Source organism: Myxocyprinus asiaticus, chromosome 46, assembly GCF_019703515.2.
Source record: "Myxocyprinus asiaticus isolate MX2 ecotype Aquarium Trade chromosome 46, UBuf_Myxa_2, whole genome shotgun sequence".
Classification (NCBI taxonomy): domain Eukaryota; kingdom Metazoa; phylum Chordata; class Actinopteri; order Cypriniformes; family Catostomidae; genus Myxocyprinus; species Myxocyprinus asiaticus.
This window is the reverse complement of record NC_059389.1, coordinates 9,728,771-9,746,881: the sequence shown is the minus strand read 5'-3', so window position 1 is coordinate 9,746,881 and position 18,111 is coordinate 9,728,771. Positions and strand designations below refer to the sequence as shown.

At 41.0% G+C, this 18,111-nt stretch overlaps 1 protein-coding gene across 1 annotated transcript in view; it reads left to right on the top strand.

The window, feature by feature from the left end:
• Window positions 1-15,124, top strand: part of LOC127435924 (NT-3 growth factor receptor-like) — a 306,013-nt gene extending 290,889 nt beyond the window's left edge. The window contains exons 15-16 of the mRNA XM_051689735.1: window positions 4,004-4,162; window positions 13,284-15,124. Coding sequence (XP_051545695.1) covers window positions 4,004-4,162; window positions 13,284-13,469 — 345 coding nt within the window. The 3' untranslated portion in view covers window positions 13,470-15,124. The remainder of the gene's footprint in view (window positions 1-4,003; window positions 4,163-13,283) is intronic.
• Window positions 15,125-18,111: the final 2,987 nt, after the last annotated feature.

Sequence of the window (18,111 nt, the reverse complement as noted above, 5' to 3'; positions counted from 1 at the left end):
TGTGAGGAACTGGCTGCAAATGAGAACCACAGAAGCATGGCTGATTAAAGGGTTAGTTCACCCAAAAATGAACAAAAATTGTTGTTGCTAATCTGTATGACTTTCTTCTGTTGGACACAAAAGGAGATGTTATGCAGAATGTAAGCCTCAGTGACCATATTTATTTATTTTTTTCTATGGAATGAAAGTGAATGGTGACTAAGTCTACCATTCTGCCTAACATCTCCTTTTGTGTTTCGTGGTGGAAAGAAAATAATATGGGTTTGGAGCACATGAGGTGGGAGTGAATGATGACTGAATTTTCATTATTGGCTTAACTATCTCTTTAAAATACACAGCTGTATACAGTCTAATCATTTCCTGCACAAAAAAAAAAAAAAAAAGAAAAGAAAAGAAAAGAAAAGAAAACTCCCAGACCTCTAATTACAGTATATTTCAAAGCTTCTGTAATTTCCTAATCGCAAATTGCTGTCCTAAAGACACTCATATTTTGTATTCATTATTCAGAGTGCAAGTCATTTGCAGTTTGCAAACTGAAATGACTTGTGAGCTGTGTGAATGTGCAACCGTTCTGATATTTCTTTGTTGTTTATTTGATAAACAGTGATTTATTCATCATCAAACATGGAAACAGTTACATTTTCCTAATTCTCAAATTGCCGTTCTTTTGATCTGCACTCAGAGATGAGTGCAGAGTAAAATACTGTTGCCAAGGATACACTCTTGCCAGGGCATTGTGGGATGTGAGCCAATGGACATTTTCCTGAAATCTCATTTATAGATGTTTTTTCTTCTACTCTAGTTCTATATTGCCTACTATTTTTAGCATATTACACCTAAATGCATTTTGAAACAGCAGCAGTGATAAAAACAAATACATGCAGTAAGCATCGTGCAATACTAATAATAATAATAATAATAATAAAAAACCTTAGTAAAGGAAAACCGTAACATAACCGTAGAATGCACTTCTAGAATATGCATATTCTTTATAAACTGCTTGCTTTGTCAATACATTTTTGTGATAATTTAGAATATAACTGTTTGCAAGGCCCATTCATTTGCCAAATCATGGATTGCTTTAAATTAAATGTCAACAGGTTTTTGTGAGAGTTTGGTTTAGGCTACATCTATATTGATCCGGATACATTTGAAAACTGCTTTTTTTTTTTTTTTTTTTTTTTGAAACGTTCCTCATCCACACTGCCGTTTTCAAGCGTTTTTCAAAAGTTGCTCATCCACACTAAAACGTATTAAAACACTTAAATCCCCCTACTGCACATTAAAAAAATCACCGTTCCATGTACGGGCTGAAATGCAAGGTTGTGCAAAATAACATTTATCTTTAACAATGCTCTTAAAGTGAATAACAGGCACAATAATGCAATGTGGGCTGACATCTTGATTGGCGTCTCTGGCCACGTCCACATTAATACGTTTTCGCTTGAAAATTCATCTTTTTCTCTACGCTTTGGCCTTCCATCCACACTGAGATGGTATTTTTGACAGCGACAACAGAGCTTTTTTAAAACGCTCTCCCAAGTGGATAAATGTGAAAACGCCATCTTCACGTTGTACTGTGGAGTGCGAAAATGAATATATCTGAAAACGATGATGTATCTGTTGTCATGTGAGGAAGTCATGTGATCCATTCAACCAAAAAAAATAAAAATCAAGATGGCGGCCTGTGTTATAGTGGTGCTGTTGTGCCTGATATTTACTTTGATAGCGTTGGTAAAATAAATGTTACTTTGCATTCATTCCTTTAAAGGCAATGGGGAGTTTACTCGGAATTGGTGTCTGGCGACGGAACACGAGGCCAGTTGCGCTTCAGACCGCACATGCAACAACGATGTTTCACATGTGCAATAAGGCGATTTAAGTGCTTTCATACGTTTCATTGTGGAGGAGCAAATTTTGGAAAATGCTTGAAAATGGCAGAGTGGATGGAGAGCATTTCAAAAACAAAAACGCCATTTTCAAATGTATCTGGATTAATGTAGACGTAGCCTCAGTGTGGACGGTAGGGCAAAACAGAAAAAAAGATGCGTTTTCAAATGTGTTCGTGTGGATGTGGCCTTAGGGTTGGGTTATTTAAACCCTTCTGTTTTGGGAGAAATTTCCAAACAACCATTTTGGATGGGTTAAAAAACAGCACCTCCAATTGATTATAAATATGATAATTTTTTTTTTTTTTTTATCCCTTTTCTCCCCAATTTTGGAATGCCCAATTCCCACTACTTAGTAGGTCCTCGTGGTGGTGTGGTTACTCACCTCAATTCAGGTGGCAGAGGACAAGTCCCAGTTGCCTCTGCTTCTGAGACAGTCAATCTGTGCATCTTATTACGTGGCTCACCGTGCATGACACCGCGGAGACTCCCAGCATGTGGAGGCTCATGCTACTTTCTGCGATCCATGTACAACTTACCACGTGCCCCATTGAGAGCAAGAACCGCTTAATTGCGACCACGAGGAGGTTACCCCATGTGACTCTACCCTCCCTAGCAACCGGGCCAATTTGGTTGCTTAGGAGTCCTGGCTGGAGTCACTCAGCACACCCTGGATTCGTTAATACAAATTCACTTATATTATAAAAAATATCATACTAAATTTGAAAACAATTAGTTCATTTGATCAAAGACTATTTAATTGTGGAATCTCTAGGATGGTCAGATGAAAAGTAAACTTTATGTGAAAACTATTTCAAAAGAAAAATGGATGTCCAACCCACAAATGCATTGTAGGGTTAAAATAAATAAAAACAAGGAAGGTTATTAGAATATAAGGAAGTCTGGGGATAGACATTATGCTGCACAATGGCGAGCTTCACTGTATTCCTTCTCTTAGTCTATAGTCTGACCCTCGTGTGAGCAAAGCACTAATGAGCCTTGTAATTAATACGCAGTCATTACTTACAAGTTGAAAGCCACAATAACCACCAGCCGCCATTGAAACGTCACTCTCAGTTGTCTTGGCATGGCTGTATAATTAGCACAGCCCAACAGACACAGAGAGGAAATGGATACTAAAACAATCCAGACTGATGCTGGCCTAAAGGGCAGATATGATAAATGTTTCATTGCTTTAATCAGTTGATATCTAGCCTAACCAGGGGATGGCCTGGAGGGAGACTTTACTGATATTATTAAATGGTTTGAAGCTGTCAAAGGCCAGACTCGAACCCGTGTTCCCATAAGCACAACTGCTCCTACATATGATACACTTCATGCCACAGCTCCGACTCGTTCATGGTTTATCACTTCCTGGTTTCCTGGTCCATAAAGTTAGACAAAACTGATGTTTTTCACACTGGACTGTAATTTACTAATGCTACTTCTAGGGGGGGCTAGCATTTGCCATAAAGCAACAATTGAATGATATTTATCCACTCTGTTATAGCTTTCTCTGCTAGAAGACTATCCAAAACACAAATAACTATATTTTAAAGGAATTGTTCACCCAAAAATTTAACGTCTCTCATTGTTTACTCACAAATCAAATATTATGCTACATAATGGATGTCAATGACATACTTTGGTTCTTGCACGTTCCATAACCGAACGTCATGGTTTCAAACCTTGTGCCATAATTGATTTGAGAGCTGTAGTGGATGGGGAATATTGTCAATGAATAATGACATCAAATTTTGGTCTGTTCAACACACAAAGCCAATGACTTCAAAAGACTTGGAATATAACGCACGAGATGTATGGACTACAGTTATGGTACTTTTGCTTTTTTGGTTTGTTTTGTTGAAAAGATCTATGCTGAGATTCTTCAAATTTGTCCTTTTTTGTTCCACTGAAAAAAAAATAACAGCATACGGGTTTGGAAAGACGTGATGAGGTTAGTAAATAACGACTACGAATTTTCATTTTTGGACAAACTTTTCCTTAACATGCAGTGAAGTTTTTCTTTGGTGATGGTGAATCCAAGTTTTGGCAGTTTGCAATAGTCACTCAACAGTTTGCTTGTAAAAAATCACGCTCTGGTTCTTCGACAGGTGGGAGGTCACACCATGCTGCCCATTCGTTGGATGCCCCCGGAAAGCATAATGTACAGGAAGTTCACAACGGAGAGCGACGTGTGGAGCTTTGGCGTCATCCTCTGGGAGATCTTCACATACGGCAAGCAGCCATGGTTTCAGCTGGCAAATAATGAGGTGTGCTAATATTATCAGTTTCCATAAAGAAAATCCATTTCTGTTTTTCACAACTGGACAGATTTTAATTTAATCTTCTTTTTTGATAAGCCTTCTGGCTACCTTTGGTCCTGTGTTATTTGTAAACAACCATTGCATCACTGCTTTTGGAGCACTGAAAGTGTAAAGACTAGATGAGATAATAACATTTAAAAAAAGCATCACGACTATATCTAAGTCATTGCTCTGACTTATTGCATCCTATAGTTCTGACAATAATGTAGCAATATAAGACATCCAGTGCCAATTTTAGTGTAGCACGTACCAATTTTATGTAACCAAAGGTGGAATCAGTTAAGACTTGAGTCAAGATAACAAGAGAGCCAAAACAATCATACAGCAGATAAAGATGCTAACTTAAGCTTGTACTGAACATGACTTCCTCTAAGAAATAAACAGGAAGTACACGTGGTGAAATGTCATGTTGTTGGCTTATTCATCGAACACACTTCCTCATTTGCTGCTTTAATGAGGAACCTTGCTGCTTAATTTTCGGCTATTGTTCTTCTTCGTGTAACATTTCTCAACTAAGGTTTGTAAAAAAAAAAAAAAAAAACTCCAAACAGACATGGTCATATGGAGATGCTGCTCGCAAAATTGTCTGAATAGCAAAGGGTTTTATTTACCTGTTTGATACACCTCATAATTACCATTATTGAAATACAAATTGTGATGGTTAAAGGGTCTTATATAGAGCTGATCATCTGATCATGCCTTTATGTGTCCAAACAAAACTATGTCTCTTGCCCAATATATTTTATTGGTGAATCTCACAAAATTTGTCTGGTCCCAAAGAACATGTCCATGTCATATTTCACTCTAAAATCAAAAGGAAAAAATAATAATTAATAATTGCCTATTGAAAATAATATATATATATATATATATATATATATATATATATATATATATATATATATATATATATATATTTATTTTTGAGAATAATAGTAAAGTCATCAAAACTATGGAATAACATAAATGGAACTATGGGAATTATGTTGTGACTAAACAAAATCCAAAATAAATCAAAACTGTGTTATATTTTAGCATCTTCAAAATAGTCACCTTTTGCCTAGAATTTGCATACATGTACTCTTCACATTTTCTCAACTTCTTGAGGTATCACCCTGGGATGCTTTTTAAACAGTATTGAAACAGTATTTAAACAGTAGTGGAGTTCCCATCTATGTTGGGCACTTATTGGCTGCTTTTCTTTATTATCTGGTCCAAGTCATCAATTAATTTTTTTTTTGTTTGTTTTTTATTTTTATTTTTATTTTTTATTTTTTATAATTAAATAAATTAATATGGTGGCACAATTATATTTTTGTCTACAAAACTAATTTCAAACATTTAAGCATACGCCTTCAGATCAAAAGATTTTTAAGATCATGAGAAACATTTCAGTCGTGTTTCAAAACTTTTGATCGGCAGTGTGTATGTATATATATATATATATATATAGAAAAAACATATATATATATCTATATATATCATATATATATATATATATATATATATATATATATATATATATATATATATATATATATATATATATATATATATATATATATATATATATATATATATATATATATTGTTTTTATTTATTTTTTTCAATAGCGAATTATTAATTATTATTTTTTTCTTTTGAATTGGGTGTCAAATTAAATTATATATATTTGTATTAATATTATTTGTTTATTTGTTTATTTATATATTTATTTTTTATCAAATGTGACACAAAAAGGTTTTCATCAGATTCACTCATCATAAACAAGAATCAGTGCAGTTCCAATGTAAACTAGAGAGTGCCTGTGAGAAAGTACTAGAGAACACAACTGAATATTTCAGAAATATCCCTCACTTTATTTTCAAGCTGTGAAAAAAAAAAATACAAATAAATTATATGTGTAGTGGTTCTCTTGAAGCTTTGGTTTAAGCGGCATTTCACACAGATTTATCAATATCAAGAGTGAACCTTAATATATAGATGCTTGCCGATTTATGTGAGAAAGATGTGTTTGTTATGTATTATACACTAAAAGAGCTTGGACACCAATGACATGCGCTGCTCTATATTTTGTTGCCAGAGGGTTGGTGGCTCCTGTATTGCATCAGAATGTATGGTGTCATTTCTGTGAGTGGAAGAAACTTTAAACCAAACTTTCAGTCAATAAAACACAGACATTCACTAGCTGGAGTCTGCGCGGTGGGCTCATGGGACAACGAACAATCATCTGTCTCTTCTAAAAGTCAATACAAAGCCCTTCACCAAAGCAAATGTCTTGAGTTTTGTGAGATGGTTCCATTTTGCCTATCAAAATACACAGGCCATAGATTCTTTCTCTACAGAGACAGCACAGAAGCTGTTACAAGAGAATATGTTTCCTTAAAAAAAAAATATTAGTTCATATACATATTAGTTCTCTTTCATCATCTCGTGTTTGAGATCCACCTACTATGGGAAGGGCATCCGTACCTGACCTCAACAGAAGCACCCAATTGCACCAAGTCTGGCTAGACAGACAGAAGTGCGTGACCTATGCCCGATAAGGACCCGCCTCCTTACCTAAGAGCATATAAGGACCTGCACGAGCTGCTGTTCCTCAGTTGACATTCGCTTCTCGCGACCTCTGTTTCTCTCAGCTCGGTTGGAATTGGACTTTCACAATTTTGTCTACAGGAGGACACATCGTTCAGATCAGCCTCTGCCAAACATGACTGTCTTGCTTCAGCAAGGTTAGCTGTTTCTGTTTACAGCAAGCTGCCCACGCTCACTTAAACTACCAGTCAGGCTGCCCGCCTTTCTCTCTCACCATTTCCCCTGCTCCACAGCTGCTCGCCATGGATTTTACTGAGTTTTTCTCTAATATGGCGCTTTACAAATATACGGCTACCCCTGGGGACAACCTATCGCGTGCCTGCCTGGCCACGTGCGGCGCCCTCATCACCGCCAGAGACCCTTATCCTTTCTGTGTCGTTTGCATGGGTCTCAAACACATGGAGGAGGCTCTAGAATTCCTGGAAATCTGTAGCCACTGCCTGGCGCTGCCCAAAAAGGTTGCCGCTACCCAGTGCGCCGACCCCGAACTTTCTGACTCTGATGGGGGAAACGGTGATGATGACGTGCTCCTGGATGCCTCCCAGGCTGCGGTCTCTCTCAGCTGGGCTGATCAAAGCAACCCGGCGTTCCCTGAGGAAATTTTTTCAGGGGATCTTTCGTTCGCCAATGAGCCAGCTGGTTCTGGTGACAAGGATGATGTGGGCCTTCTCGAGGGTTCGGAGAACGAGGAGGCCATCCTGTCTTCCATAACTCCCCAGGCTAATGCCTCCACGGTCTTACCCCAGTCTGTCCTCATCGAGGTTTGTGAGCGAGCGGCCACTCGCCTCAATATCGAATGGCCCTACAAAGTGCCACTGACCAAGAGAGGGACGTGTACGACGGGAAACTCCTGGGAGCCCCACCCGGCCCGAGAAAACAACTTCTCCCTGTCCTCCCTGCATGTGCTAAGCATATGGGGCATTGTTGAGGAGACCCGCTCGACCTCAAATGTGGTCTCGTGTGCCTCGAAGTTAAGGATATGATGGCCTTTGGCATGGGTAACCCCCCTGCCATCGAGCCCTCTATCGCCAGACACCTTAATCCCTCTCAAGGTGGCCTACTTGCCCCCCCAAGCCTGTTCTCCCCAACAAAATGGACCGTTTTTGTGCCTCCATCCTCCATCAGGGCCCTCAATGTCTCCTCCCTCCTCTCTGCATACCAGGCTGAACTCCTGGTCAATATGGGGCAGCAACTAGGGAAAGGGACCCCCACGCCCTCTCTGTGGAAGGAGATTGTCACAGTTAATGACCTTGTCCTCTGTAACGCCCGTCAGGCCATCCAAGCCTGCAGGCGTTCCATGGCTCTCTCAGTGGCTAGAGAACATGCGCTCTGGCTTAATCTGTCGGGCCTCCCTGACAGTGAGAAGCAGCGCATCGCGGGTGTCCTGTTAGAGCCTGGCCAGGCTCTCTTTGGCCCTGCCGCCGCCTTGATGCAACAGCGTTGCGACAACAAGAAAAAGGAGGACGAAGCGCTTAAATTATGCCTTCCTAGGAAAGCGGCACCATGCCAGGCGCCCTCCGTGCGACCACCCAACCCTCCTGCCATGGGGCGTCCTTTCCAGAACCCTGGTAAGGCAAAGCCACGCAATAAACCACCTCCTCAGCAGAGTAACCCACCCTCCGCTAAGCCTTGGGGGAAAATGTCTTTCGCCGTGGCTACGGCCAAGAAACCCCCCAACTCTACCCCCTCCGACTCTAAACATAAACGGCCGGCCTGATGCACGGCCTCAGGGGGCTTTGAGTCCACGTTCTTGGGCCACCAGCCCCCTGGACTCCTATACTGCCCTCTTAGTTCACCCGTTCAAAAAAAGGAGGTTTTCTCTCGGTGGGGTCACAGTGGGTGCCCACCCTGTGTGTTCAGTGCAGAACAATGTGTGTTCCCCCGTCCAGCTCATGTCGGGGAGCCTCCCCGTGCTGGAGGTGTTTACAGTGAGAAAAAGTACACAAGGAGTGTCACTACACCTATTACATTTCTCTCACCCATTCAATAAAGGCTTCGGTCCCAGTGTTTCCCTACACACACACACACACACACAAAATCAAACAAATCAAATTAATTCATTACAGAGAGAGAATATCTCTCTGCAACCCCACATGTCGCCCCTAAATTGTCCAATAGATGGCACCATTGCATCACAAATGAGCAAATCGGGCATAAACGCAGCTATGAGCACTTCCCTGGTTCATGTGGGGTCACTTGCGAGTCACACAACAGCTTGGCAGGCTGTGTCAGCTCCCGAGTGGGTGATTCGAACCATAATGAACAGGTACAGACTCCAGTTTGCCAGGAAACCTCTGCCTTTCAGCGGCGTTATCTCCTCTCACACAGAGGAGAGAATTGCTCACATTCTGAAAGAGGAAATCTCCTCCCTCCTCGGGAAGGGGGCGATTCATGTAGTACCCCTAGATCAATGCAATCAGGGGTTTATTCCCATTATTTCCTAGTTCCAAAGAAAGATGGCTCTCTCCATCCTATTCTGGATCTCAGAGTGTTGAACAAACATTTGATGAAATACAATTTCAGAATGTTAACACAGGGCACACTCGCTCGCTCAGTTCATCAGAACGACTGGTTCACATCTGTTGATCTGAATGATGCTATTTTCCACATCAACATTTACCCCCCGCACAGGAAATTTCTTCATTTCACATATCAGGGCATATGTTACGAATTCACAGTCCTTCCTTTCGGCCTCTCGCTGAGTCCGAGGTTGTTCTATCTATGTGTGGAGGCGGGCTTAGCGCTGCTGAGAATAACGGGTCTAAAGATCCTAACATACATAGATGATTGGTTAATCATAGCCTATTCCAAGGAGAAAGTGGTGCAAGACACTCACTGTGTGCTCGAACACATCACATCGCTCGGGTTCAGAGTGAATGTGAACAAGAGCAATTTTACACCCACTCAGACTGTTATATTCCTGGATCTCCATGCACGCGCGTCTCTCACAAGAGTGCATTCTCTCTCTAATGAATTGTCTATCACAATTCAAGGAGGGGGCGAAAGTGCAATATGGCACATGTCTCAGATTACAGGATCTTATGGCATCAGCTATTCAGGTTTTGCCTTTGGGCCTCCTGCGAATGAGGGCATTCATGAAGAGGGTTTTATCCCTCCACTTCAGCCCTTTACGTGATCTCTGTCGCTCTGTTACATTGATGCGCTTATGCACAGCAGCCTTGCGCCACTGGAGGAGCGCAAATTTTTACACACATGGGACCCCCCTTGGAGCTGTTATGTTGCGAAAAGTGGTAATGGCAGACGTGACTTTAACAGGGTGGGGAGCCACTCAGGAGGGCAGGACGGTGAACGGTTCAGCCCATATAAATTATTTGGAGCTCATGACTGTATGGAAAGCTCTGAATCATTTTCTGCCCCGCTTGCATGGGCATCATGTGCTAGTTTTCTGCGACAATACCACAGCAGTGGGACATATCATTCGCCAGGGTGGAATGCGCTCGCCCAAGCTTCATGCTCTAGCTCACGGGCTTTTAGAGTGGAGCAGGCGGCACTTCCTGTCATTACACGTGACCCATGTTCCAGGCATTTTGAACAGGGGCGCGGACCTTCTGTCGAGGGGTAACCCGCTCTATGGAGACTGGCACCTCCACCCTCAGATAGTGGGCATGCTATGGGAGAGATTCGGACAGGCGACCGTAGATCTCTTCACCTCGCGTGAAAACTCCTATTGTCATATGTTCTTCTCACTAAAGGACGAGGACACACCCATTGGCATGGACGCATTAGCCCAACTGTGGCCCAAAGTGCTGCTCTAAGCATTCCCTCCCCTGTGCCTGTTAATACCCACCCTGGTCAGGGTGAGAGAGCAGGGCCTGTCCCTCATTTTGATAGCATCCAGGTGGCCCAAAGCACCATGGCTGGCAGAGATAATTCCTCTTCTGCATGCCCAGCCGTGGCCCCTTCCTCTATGCACAGACCTGTTGTCTCAAGTGAACGGGGAGATACAGTATATCAACCCCAGCCGGACAGGGTGGCTCTTTGTGCTTGGCCCGTGAGAGGACAAACTTAAGCTTGATGGGGCTCCCCCCACGTATGGTTGCCACTATACAGAACGCTAGGGCCTCCTCCACAAGGTCCTTATATGACTGTAAGTGGCAAGTGTTTGAAGGGTGGTGTGATGAGAGCAGTTCCACATCATATCAGTGTTCAGTCACTGATATTTGGTGTTTTTTACAAGACCTTATGGATAAGGGCAGGTCTTTTTCCACTATTAAGGTCTACCTGGTGGTTAGTTCTGCTTGTCATTTTGGGTTTGACAGCTCAACGGCAGGGCAGCACCCCCCCATTCATAGATTTATGAAGGGCGCCTTCCGTTCTCTCCCAGTTACTAGGAGAACTGTTCCTGAGTGGAGGCTTTATCTCAGCAGCCTTTTGAGCCCCTGGGAAGCATTTCCCTAAAATTGCTGTCTTTCAAGACAGCTTTGCTCCTGGCCTTAGCAAACGTGTCAGTGACTTGCATGCACTCTCTGTTCATTCCTTGTGCACTAAATTCTCTCTTAGTGGAGATAAGGTTTTCCTTAGGCCCAACCCGGCCTTTATGCCCAAATGCTTCCCAGCATTCTCATGTGAGGTAATGGAGCTTTCTGCTTTTCACCCTCCTCCTTTTTCCTCTGCGAAGGATCAGAGGCTGAATGCTCTGTGTCCTGTCCGTAACCTGCGGGCGTACTTGGATAGGACCAGTGCTTTTTGGAAGAGCGATCAGCTCTTCATCTCTTGGGCCCCCCTCAAACGGGGAATCCCATTTCTAAGCAACACCTCTCGCATTGGCTTGTGGAAGCTATCATTTTGACATATGAATCTAGGGGAGAGCAGCCTCCAGGGGGCCTCAGAGCCTACTCCACGAGGGGCATGGCCGCCTCTTGGGCTCTGTTTAGGGGAGTTTGATTGCAGGACATATGTTCTGCTGCCAGCTGGGCTTCTCCCCATACTTTTGTATGTTACTACTGGCTGGATGTTACCAGGACCCCAGTAGCTCATTCTCTCTTGGGGGTGGGTTCTTCATAGCCCCTCCCCTTTAGCTCATTTTCTTTCTTTTTATATTTATATACATAAAGAGTAAGAAAAAGGGGTTATGGGCCAGTTGGCCATGCACATTCATGTCACCAAGCATGCATTTATATTCCTGCCTGGGTGCTATCTTCACTGTATATATGCTGCTGGGCTGATTTTTTTGTTTTGCCACTAACGTGTTATTCATGCTCTGCCTGTGCACAGTTCTCACTTGTGTGCTTCAGGGTTGCCAGGTGTGTGATTATGGGACGTGTCAAGCACCGCCTCTTTGAGGTGACCGTTCCCTTAATTGTCTTGCAGGACTTCACTGTGAGTGTATTGGGCAATCGGGGAGCTGTCATTGTCCCCCATAGGTGGATCTCGAACACGAGATGATGAAAAAGAACAATAGGTTACTAGCGTAACACCTGGTTCTCTGACACATAGAGTGGAGAGATCCACCAAGCGTGCCCCACTTGCTGCACGAGAAGCGAATATACCTACTGAGGAACAGCAGCGCGTGCAGGTCCTTATATGCGCTTAGGTAAGGGGGCGGGTCCTTAAATGGGCATAGGTCACATGCTTCTGTCTGTCTAGCCAGATTTTGTGCAATTGGATGCTTCTGCAGAGGTCAGGTACGGATGCCCTTCCCATAGGTGGATCTCTCCACTCAATGTTTCAGAGAACCGGGGTTACGCTAGTAACCTATTGTTTCTATGTTGTCAGTTTGTTGGCTCCCAGCATGTAGTTCCACAGTATCTTGCTATCACAAAACAAGTTAATGCACTTGTGTTACAGTTGGGACCCAAACTGCCTCAAATACATTCAGGATTGCATGTATATAGATAATTATTCTGAAATGAACTGCTGAATTTATGCAACACTTTACAAGATAGTGTTCATGTTACACATATTACAAGTTCACAAAATTATGTACAATAATAATTAATTGCAATAACAGTAAAGGCCCCCTTGAGTACTGATGTTTGTTACTACCACAGTACTGCATTAACGCACGTATAGTATGCTCAATCAGACAGCATGTTGCCAAGCGCTCGCATCTGCATACACATACTTGTGCAAAGTGTGTTTCTGGCCTAAGATTGTGCAATTAACTCTTGTACCACAAAATATTTGAACATAATAAAGTGTTAAATAATGAATTTGAATAATTAAACTATACAGTAGCCTATATTTTGAATATGTTACAATAAATTTAATAAATATAGTATGTTATGCTTATAATCATTGGCTTATAGTCAATATAAGTGGTTTGTTTGGTTCAAGGTTTAGAAATCTTAATTTTTCTATTTTTTTTTTTTTTTTTTTTTTTTTATATAGGTTCACTTTTAAATAAGCAACCTCAAGTTGTACATGTTTCATTATAATGTCCATCAAGTAATTCCTTTGTCTAACTGTACATTACCTTTTCTTTCTTTCACCTTCTCCCTCTCTTTGCAGGTAATCGAATGCATCACGCAAGGACGAGTACTGGAGAGGCCTCGACTTTGTCCAAAGGAAGTCTACGACGTCATGCTGGGATGCTGGCAGAGGGAACCCCAGCAGAGGTTGAACATCAAAGACATCCAGAAAATTCTTTATGCCTTGGGCAAAGCCACACCTGTGTACCTGGATATCCTGGGCTAGTGTTTCTTGGGAATATGTTTTTCTGTCTACGTCTATCCAACAGAGGAACAAACAACCTGGGAATAACCCAGAAACAACATGTACCTTACTGCTCCACTGTAAGACACCTACAACATGGGGATGGACTTAAGTGCCTGCTACTCCTTTCGATACACTGGATAACAGTCTTTAAAAAGCACTTTTACATTTTGTTTACCTGCATATTAAAATGTACAGTTCTACTGCAAGAAGAGGAGTCTTTGTCTTTCACTATTTAGTTCTTTTTCTTTTTCCTTTCGTTTTGGTATGAACAGCATAGAACAACAGAAAAATTCCCTCGAAAATATGGAAAACAGTCCGGACTACTTGACAAAAGATGAAACTCCCCATGGTTACTTGTTTTTCATTTTATAAATATATATATATTTTTATTTATTTTTCTTTCTCCAAACATGGATGTCTGCCATGTTTCTTGCTAAGAGTGGATCACTTTTCGGATATGACGTTGCCATGTCAGATGATTGGCAAGGACTTAAAAAAAAAAAAAGCCTTACTATGCTCTGATTGGCCGGATCTTCTCTTTGACTCTACTACAGGAAGTATCCAACAGGGCTTTTAAATATTATGAAGAGCTTTTTAGTGAATGGATGAACTTGAATGAGCAAAGGAACCACAAATCAATACAAAAGAGTTTATTTAAAAAAAAGAAGAAGAATGTATATAATGTAAATGTCTGTGTCACAGGTGACAATATGTTAACTTATTTCATTTACTGATTAGATGATTTTAGTTCCTTGGCGTGCTGTTACGGTGAGTGAATTCTATAAATATTTTGATAATATTTTAGTGTTTTTTTTTTAATTATTATTATTATTATTTTTCCACATATCCATAGAATGTATGTCGATATTTTGATCTAAATGAGCATTATTTCCCCCATACCAACCTTTTTTTTTTTTTTTTTTTTTTCGGAAATGTGGCAAAAAGTGACCAAGAGGACTTTAGGTAGAGAATGGTTACATTTTCACAGCAGAACACACAAACCATGACAGTGAATATCATAAGACATTGCCTCGCTCCTTGTATTCCAGAAATAACTGGCTTTTGAAATGGATGTTAAAGGAAAAGTTGATTGACTTCCCAACTGAGTTCATCCTCAAAAAATACTCTCTTTCCATTCATTAATCCTCATCTCTTTTATTAATTGTGATTATGATTCTTTACAAACGTTAGTATGCAACCTTTAAGAAGTTTGAGTAATAAAAGAGAGATGTTTAAGCTATCTGAGAGAGCTTGCATGTACAAACTCATAATTTATCATACATTATTTACATTGGCACGCTCACATTACAGTGCTTCCAAGCAGAGAATTGTTTTGTTTTTTTTTATATAATATTTTCTTTTTTTATTTATTTTTTATTTTTTTTGTGTGAAAAATACCCTTAAAAAATATTTTTCGGCATAAACAACTTGTATTTCGTGCTCATCGCAGTGCTCAGTCTGAGGTTCTTGCAATTTCATCCCAACAAAACCATCCTGACCATAATCAAAAGTGCAAAATGTAAAAAAAAAATAATAATCTTAGCCACCTATCAGGAATCACAACTTAAACTGCAACTTGCTCATCCTGGTTTGACAGAGCACATTTGCGCTCACCCATAATCTCATCCTTTACATCAGGAAAAGTTCCTGCCGCAGAGGAAGTGACTTGAACATTTGTGATCTTGTTGTGTTGCTTCTTTCTACTTTCCACAGTGGCCAGATATTTCTCTCCACATCTATGACAGCAAGGAAACTGCAAACGTCTTTCCGTAACACCACCAGCGATGTGCTTACATGTGATAAGATGCTTCTCATTTTTATATTTTTGTTGGCTTCATGGCCTTGCTGCACTGACTTCTATTCACTGACTTAAAAATTTTGCCCAGACTGTAGGCACCAAGCTTTCATGACACAAATTAAAAGAGGAGATTTAACCCGGCAGGCTTGCGGTAAAAGATTTAAGGTTTATTAAGTAAACAGACTGCCTTCCCCTAGCACCTGCATCCCGGACGAGCCCACGAATTCAAAGAGGACCACGGTCCTTTTAGGCTCTTACTGACTTTAATTTCTGCAAAATTTTCATTGATGTGGCATACCAGATTTTACACATCATTCGTAGAGCACAGTGAGTATTCATGCTGAATTAGGTTCTAATTGGAAGGAAACAGACAAAATGTCATTTTTGGCAAAGCTGACCATTCCCAGCTTTCCAGCAGAGAAACAAGGCTAACCAGAAGGCATGTGGGGTTGATTTCTGAATTGGAAAATAATATGTTAACATGATCAGTTGTAAATTAGTAGACTATTATTTATTTTATGCATAAAATTCAGTAGGCAATTTTCTGAAAACATTTCAGTCCATATATACAATATCTCTTGCCCAACTCACATTTATATAAAACACTGGTTTGTTCAATAATTGCTGGAGAAACTCATATAAACTCAGTTTATTATCAGTGATATAGCCATAATGTATTAAAACATGAGCAATTGTTTTATGACTGTCCAAGTGTTTTACAGGCACATTTGGCAGACACAAAGCAACTGACAGTGCATTCAAGGTATACATTTTATCAGTAAGTGTTTTCCCTGTGAATTGAACTCATGACCTTGGTGTTGCTAGCACATGTTCTACGAGTTGAGGTACAGGAGCTCTTCCACTTTCCTTCGGATACCAAATTTCGCCAAACATAAGCTTTATATAACCCTTCCCTTATGTGTATGTGAGTTTAAATCTACAAATCAAAATATGAAATTGCACTTGGTTCCTCGTTCCTCTATCTACCTGCTTCCTTCAGAGGGACCAAAGGTTGTGACTTACTGTTGTGAATCGGTTTTGGTGGTTATTACTGAAGATTATTTGAGCCATTGGGTACATAACTGTAACTAATGGGGTTGAAAAAGTCAAACATTTTCTCTCCGTTTGACTCGGCAAGTCCAATCGTTGTTCGGTGAACTGTAAAAGGTGGATTATATAAACGCGGCGAGGAGGGGCTTGCTGGTGTTCACTACAGTGGGTGGAGAGGCTGAATCCTTATCACTTGAAGCTGTTGGAGAACTGAGGTGAACTGAATTAGTAGTTTCTGTAAATTAAGGAATGTGAGAGGGCGAGACACAGCTTGTTTGGAGAGGGGGATTAGAGGAGAGAGAGTTTGACAGCAGTGTGACATTATGGCAGCTCCAGGGGTTGCCGTGACTCTAATGACTTCACCTTGCAGAAATGGGTGGAAATTACCAATGAAATTAGTTTTTGGCCTGGGCTTTTAGATATCCCTTAAATATGATGGCCAGTCTTGCCATAATCCCCCCGCAGCAGAGAAGAGAGGTGTGTGTGGGGGAGATGAATCAGTGAAGGTCACACACTAACAGAGTGGATAAAAGTGCCACAGCGCTGTCTGTTGGCAGCCTAACAGAGCCAATATATAGGGATGGTTCAACCAAAAATGAGAATTCTGTCATCATTTTTCTCACCTTCATTGTTCCAAACACGTATGACATTCTGCTTAAAATTGCTGTTTGTGTTCCACACAAGTAAGCAAGTCATATGGACATGAGGGTAAATAAATGTGAAAATAGTTTTAATTTTGGGGAGAACTATCCCTTTAAGCATTCAGAGTTGTGAGGCAAGCTGAATCTCTCTCTCTCTTGCTTTCTGCCTCCATGGCAGTGAACAGGCACAGGGCGATTGATGAGAGGTTTAAGACCTTAATCATGAGGAGTAGAAGTGAGGAAGGAATCTGGAACATTACGGCGGGAATGAGCTCTCTTTCAGCACTTCATAACACTGCAGAAGGGCTGGAGAAACCTCGGCACTGTCACGCTTCACTACTGATCTCAGATCAGCTCGCTCTTCTTCAATTTATCCCACCTTCTGTGGGCCTGATTTCCAAAGCTTTTAGCGCATGCAAGACTGCCTTACTGGGACAAAATGAGGAAGAAAACAAATAATTGGCCAATCACTGGCAGTGTCACTAAAATCAAATGGATGTCATGTGCTAACTTTTTTACCCAAATGACAGTACTTGAAGGCAAAACTAATCCAGACGAGGAAGAAAAACAGAATTGACCAATCACTGGCATTGTTGCTAAAACTGAATGCCTAAAAACTGATTTGCCACTAAAACATTCTAATAGATATCACATTTTTAATTTTTAACCCAAATGATGTGTTCTGAAGCAAGTGCTTGAAGACCAGAGTAATCAGGGCGAGAAAGAAAAAGAAAAATAGCCAATCACTGGCAAAGTCACTAAAAACGAATGCAGCTAAAACGCTCAAACATATGTTGTGTGCTTACAGCCTTTGAAGTATCTCGCTTCAAGTCCTTAAATGCAAAACTAACCCAGGCACTGTGCCTTCACTCAAAACCTATAACAACCCCATCAAATTAGCCGACCAGCTTTTAGAACTTATTTATCGCCCGAACACTTGATGTGGCCACCTGGAGCATTAATCTCTTCGAGATGCAGTCACACTGAATATCGTACTGATGAATTCTGTTATCCCAAATTGTTGTGACTGCAAATCTTCAGCTGTCACCTAAGCTCTCATAAAAAACATGTGATCTGTTTTCGCCTGTGGGATAAAACTTGTTCTCATTGCCTTTAAAACATTTAATCAAAG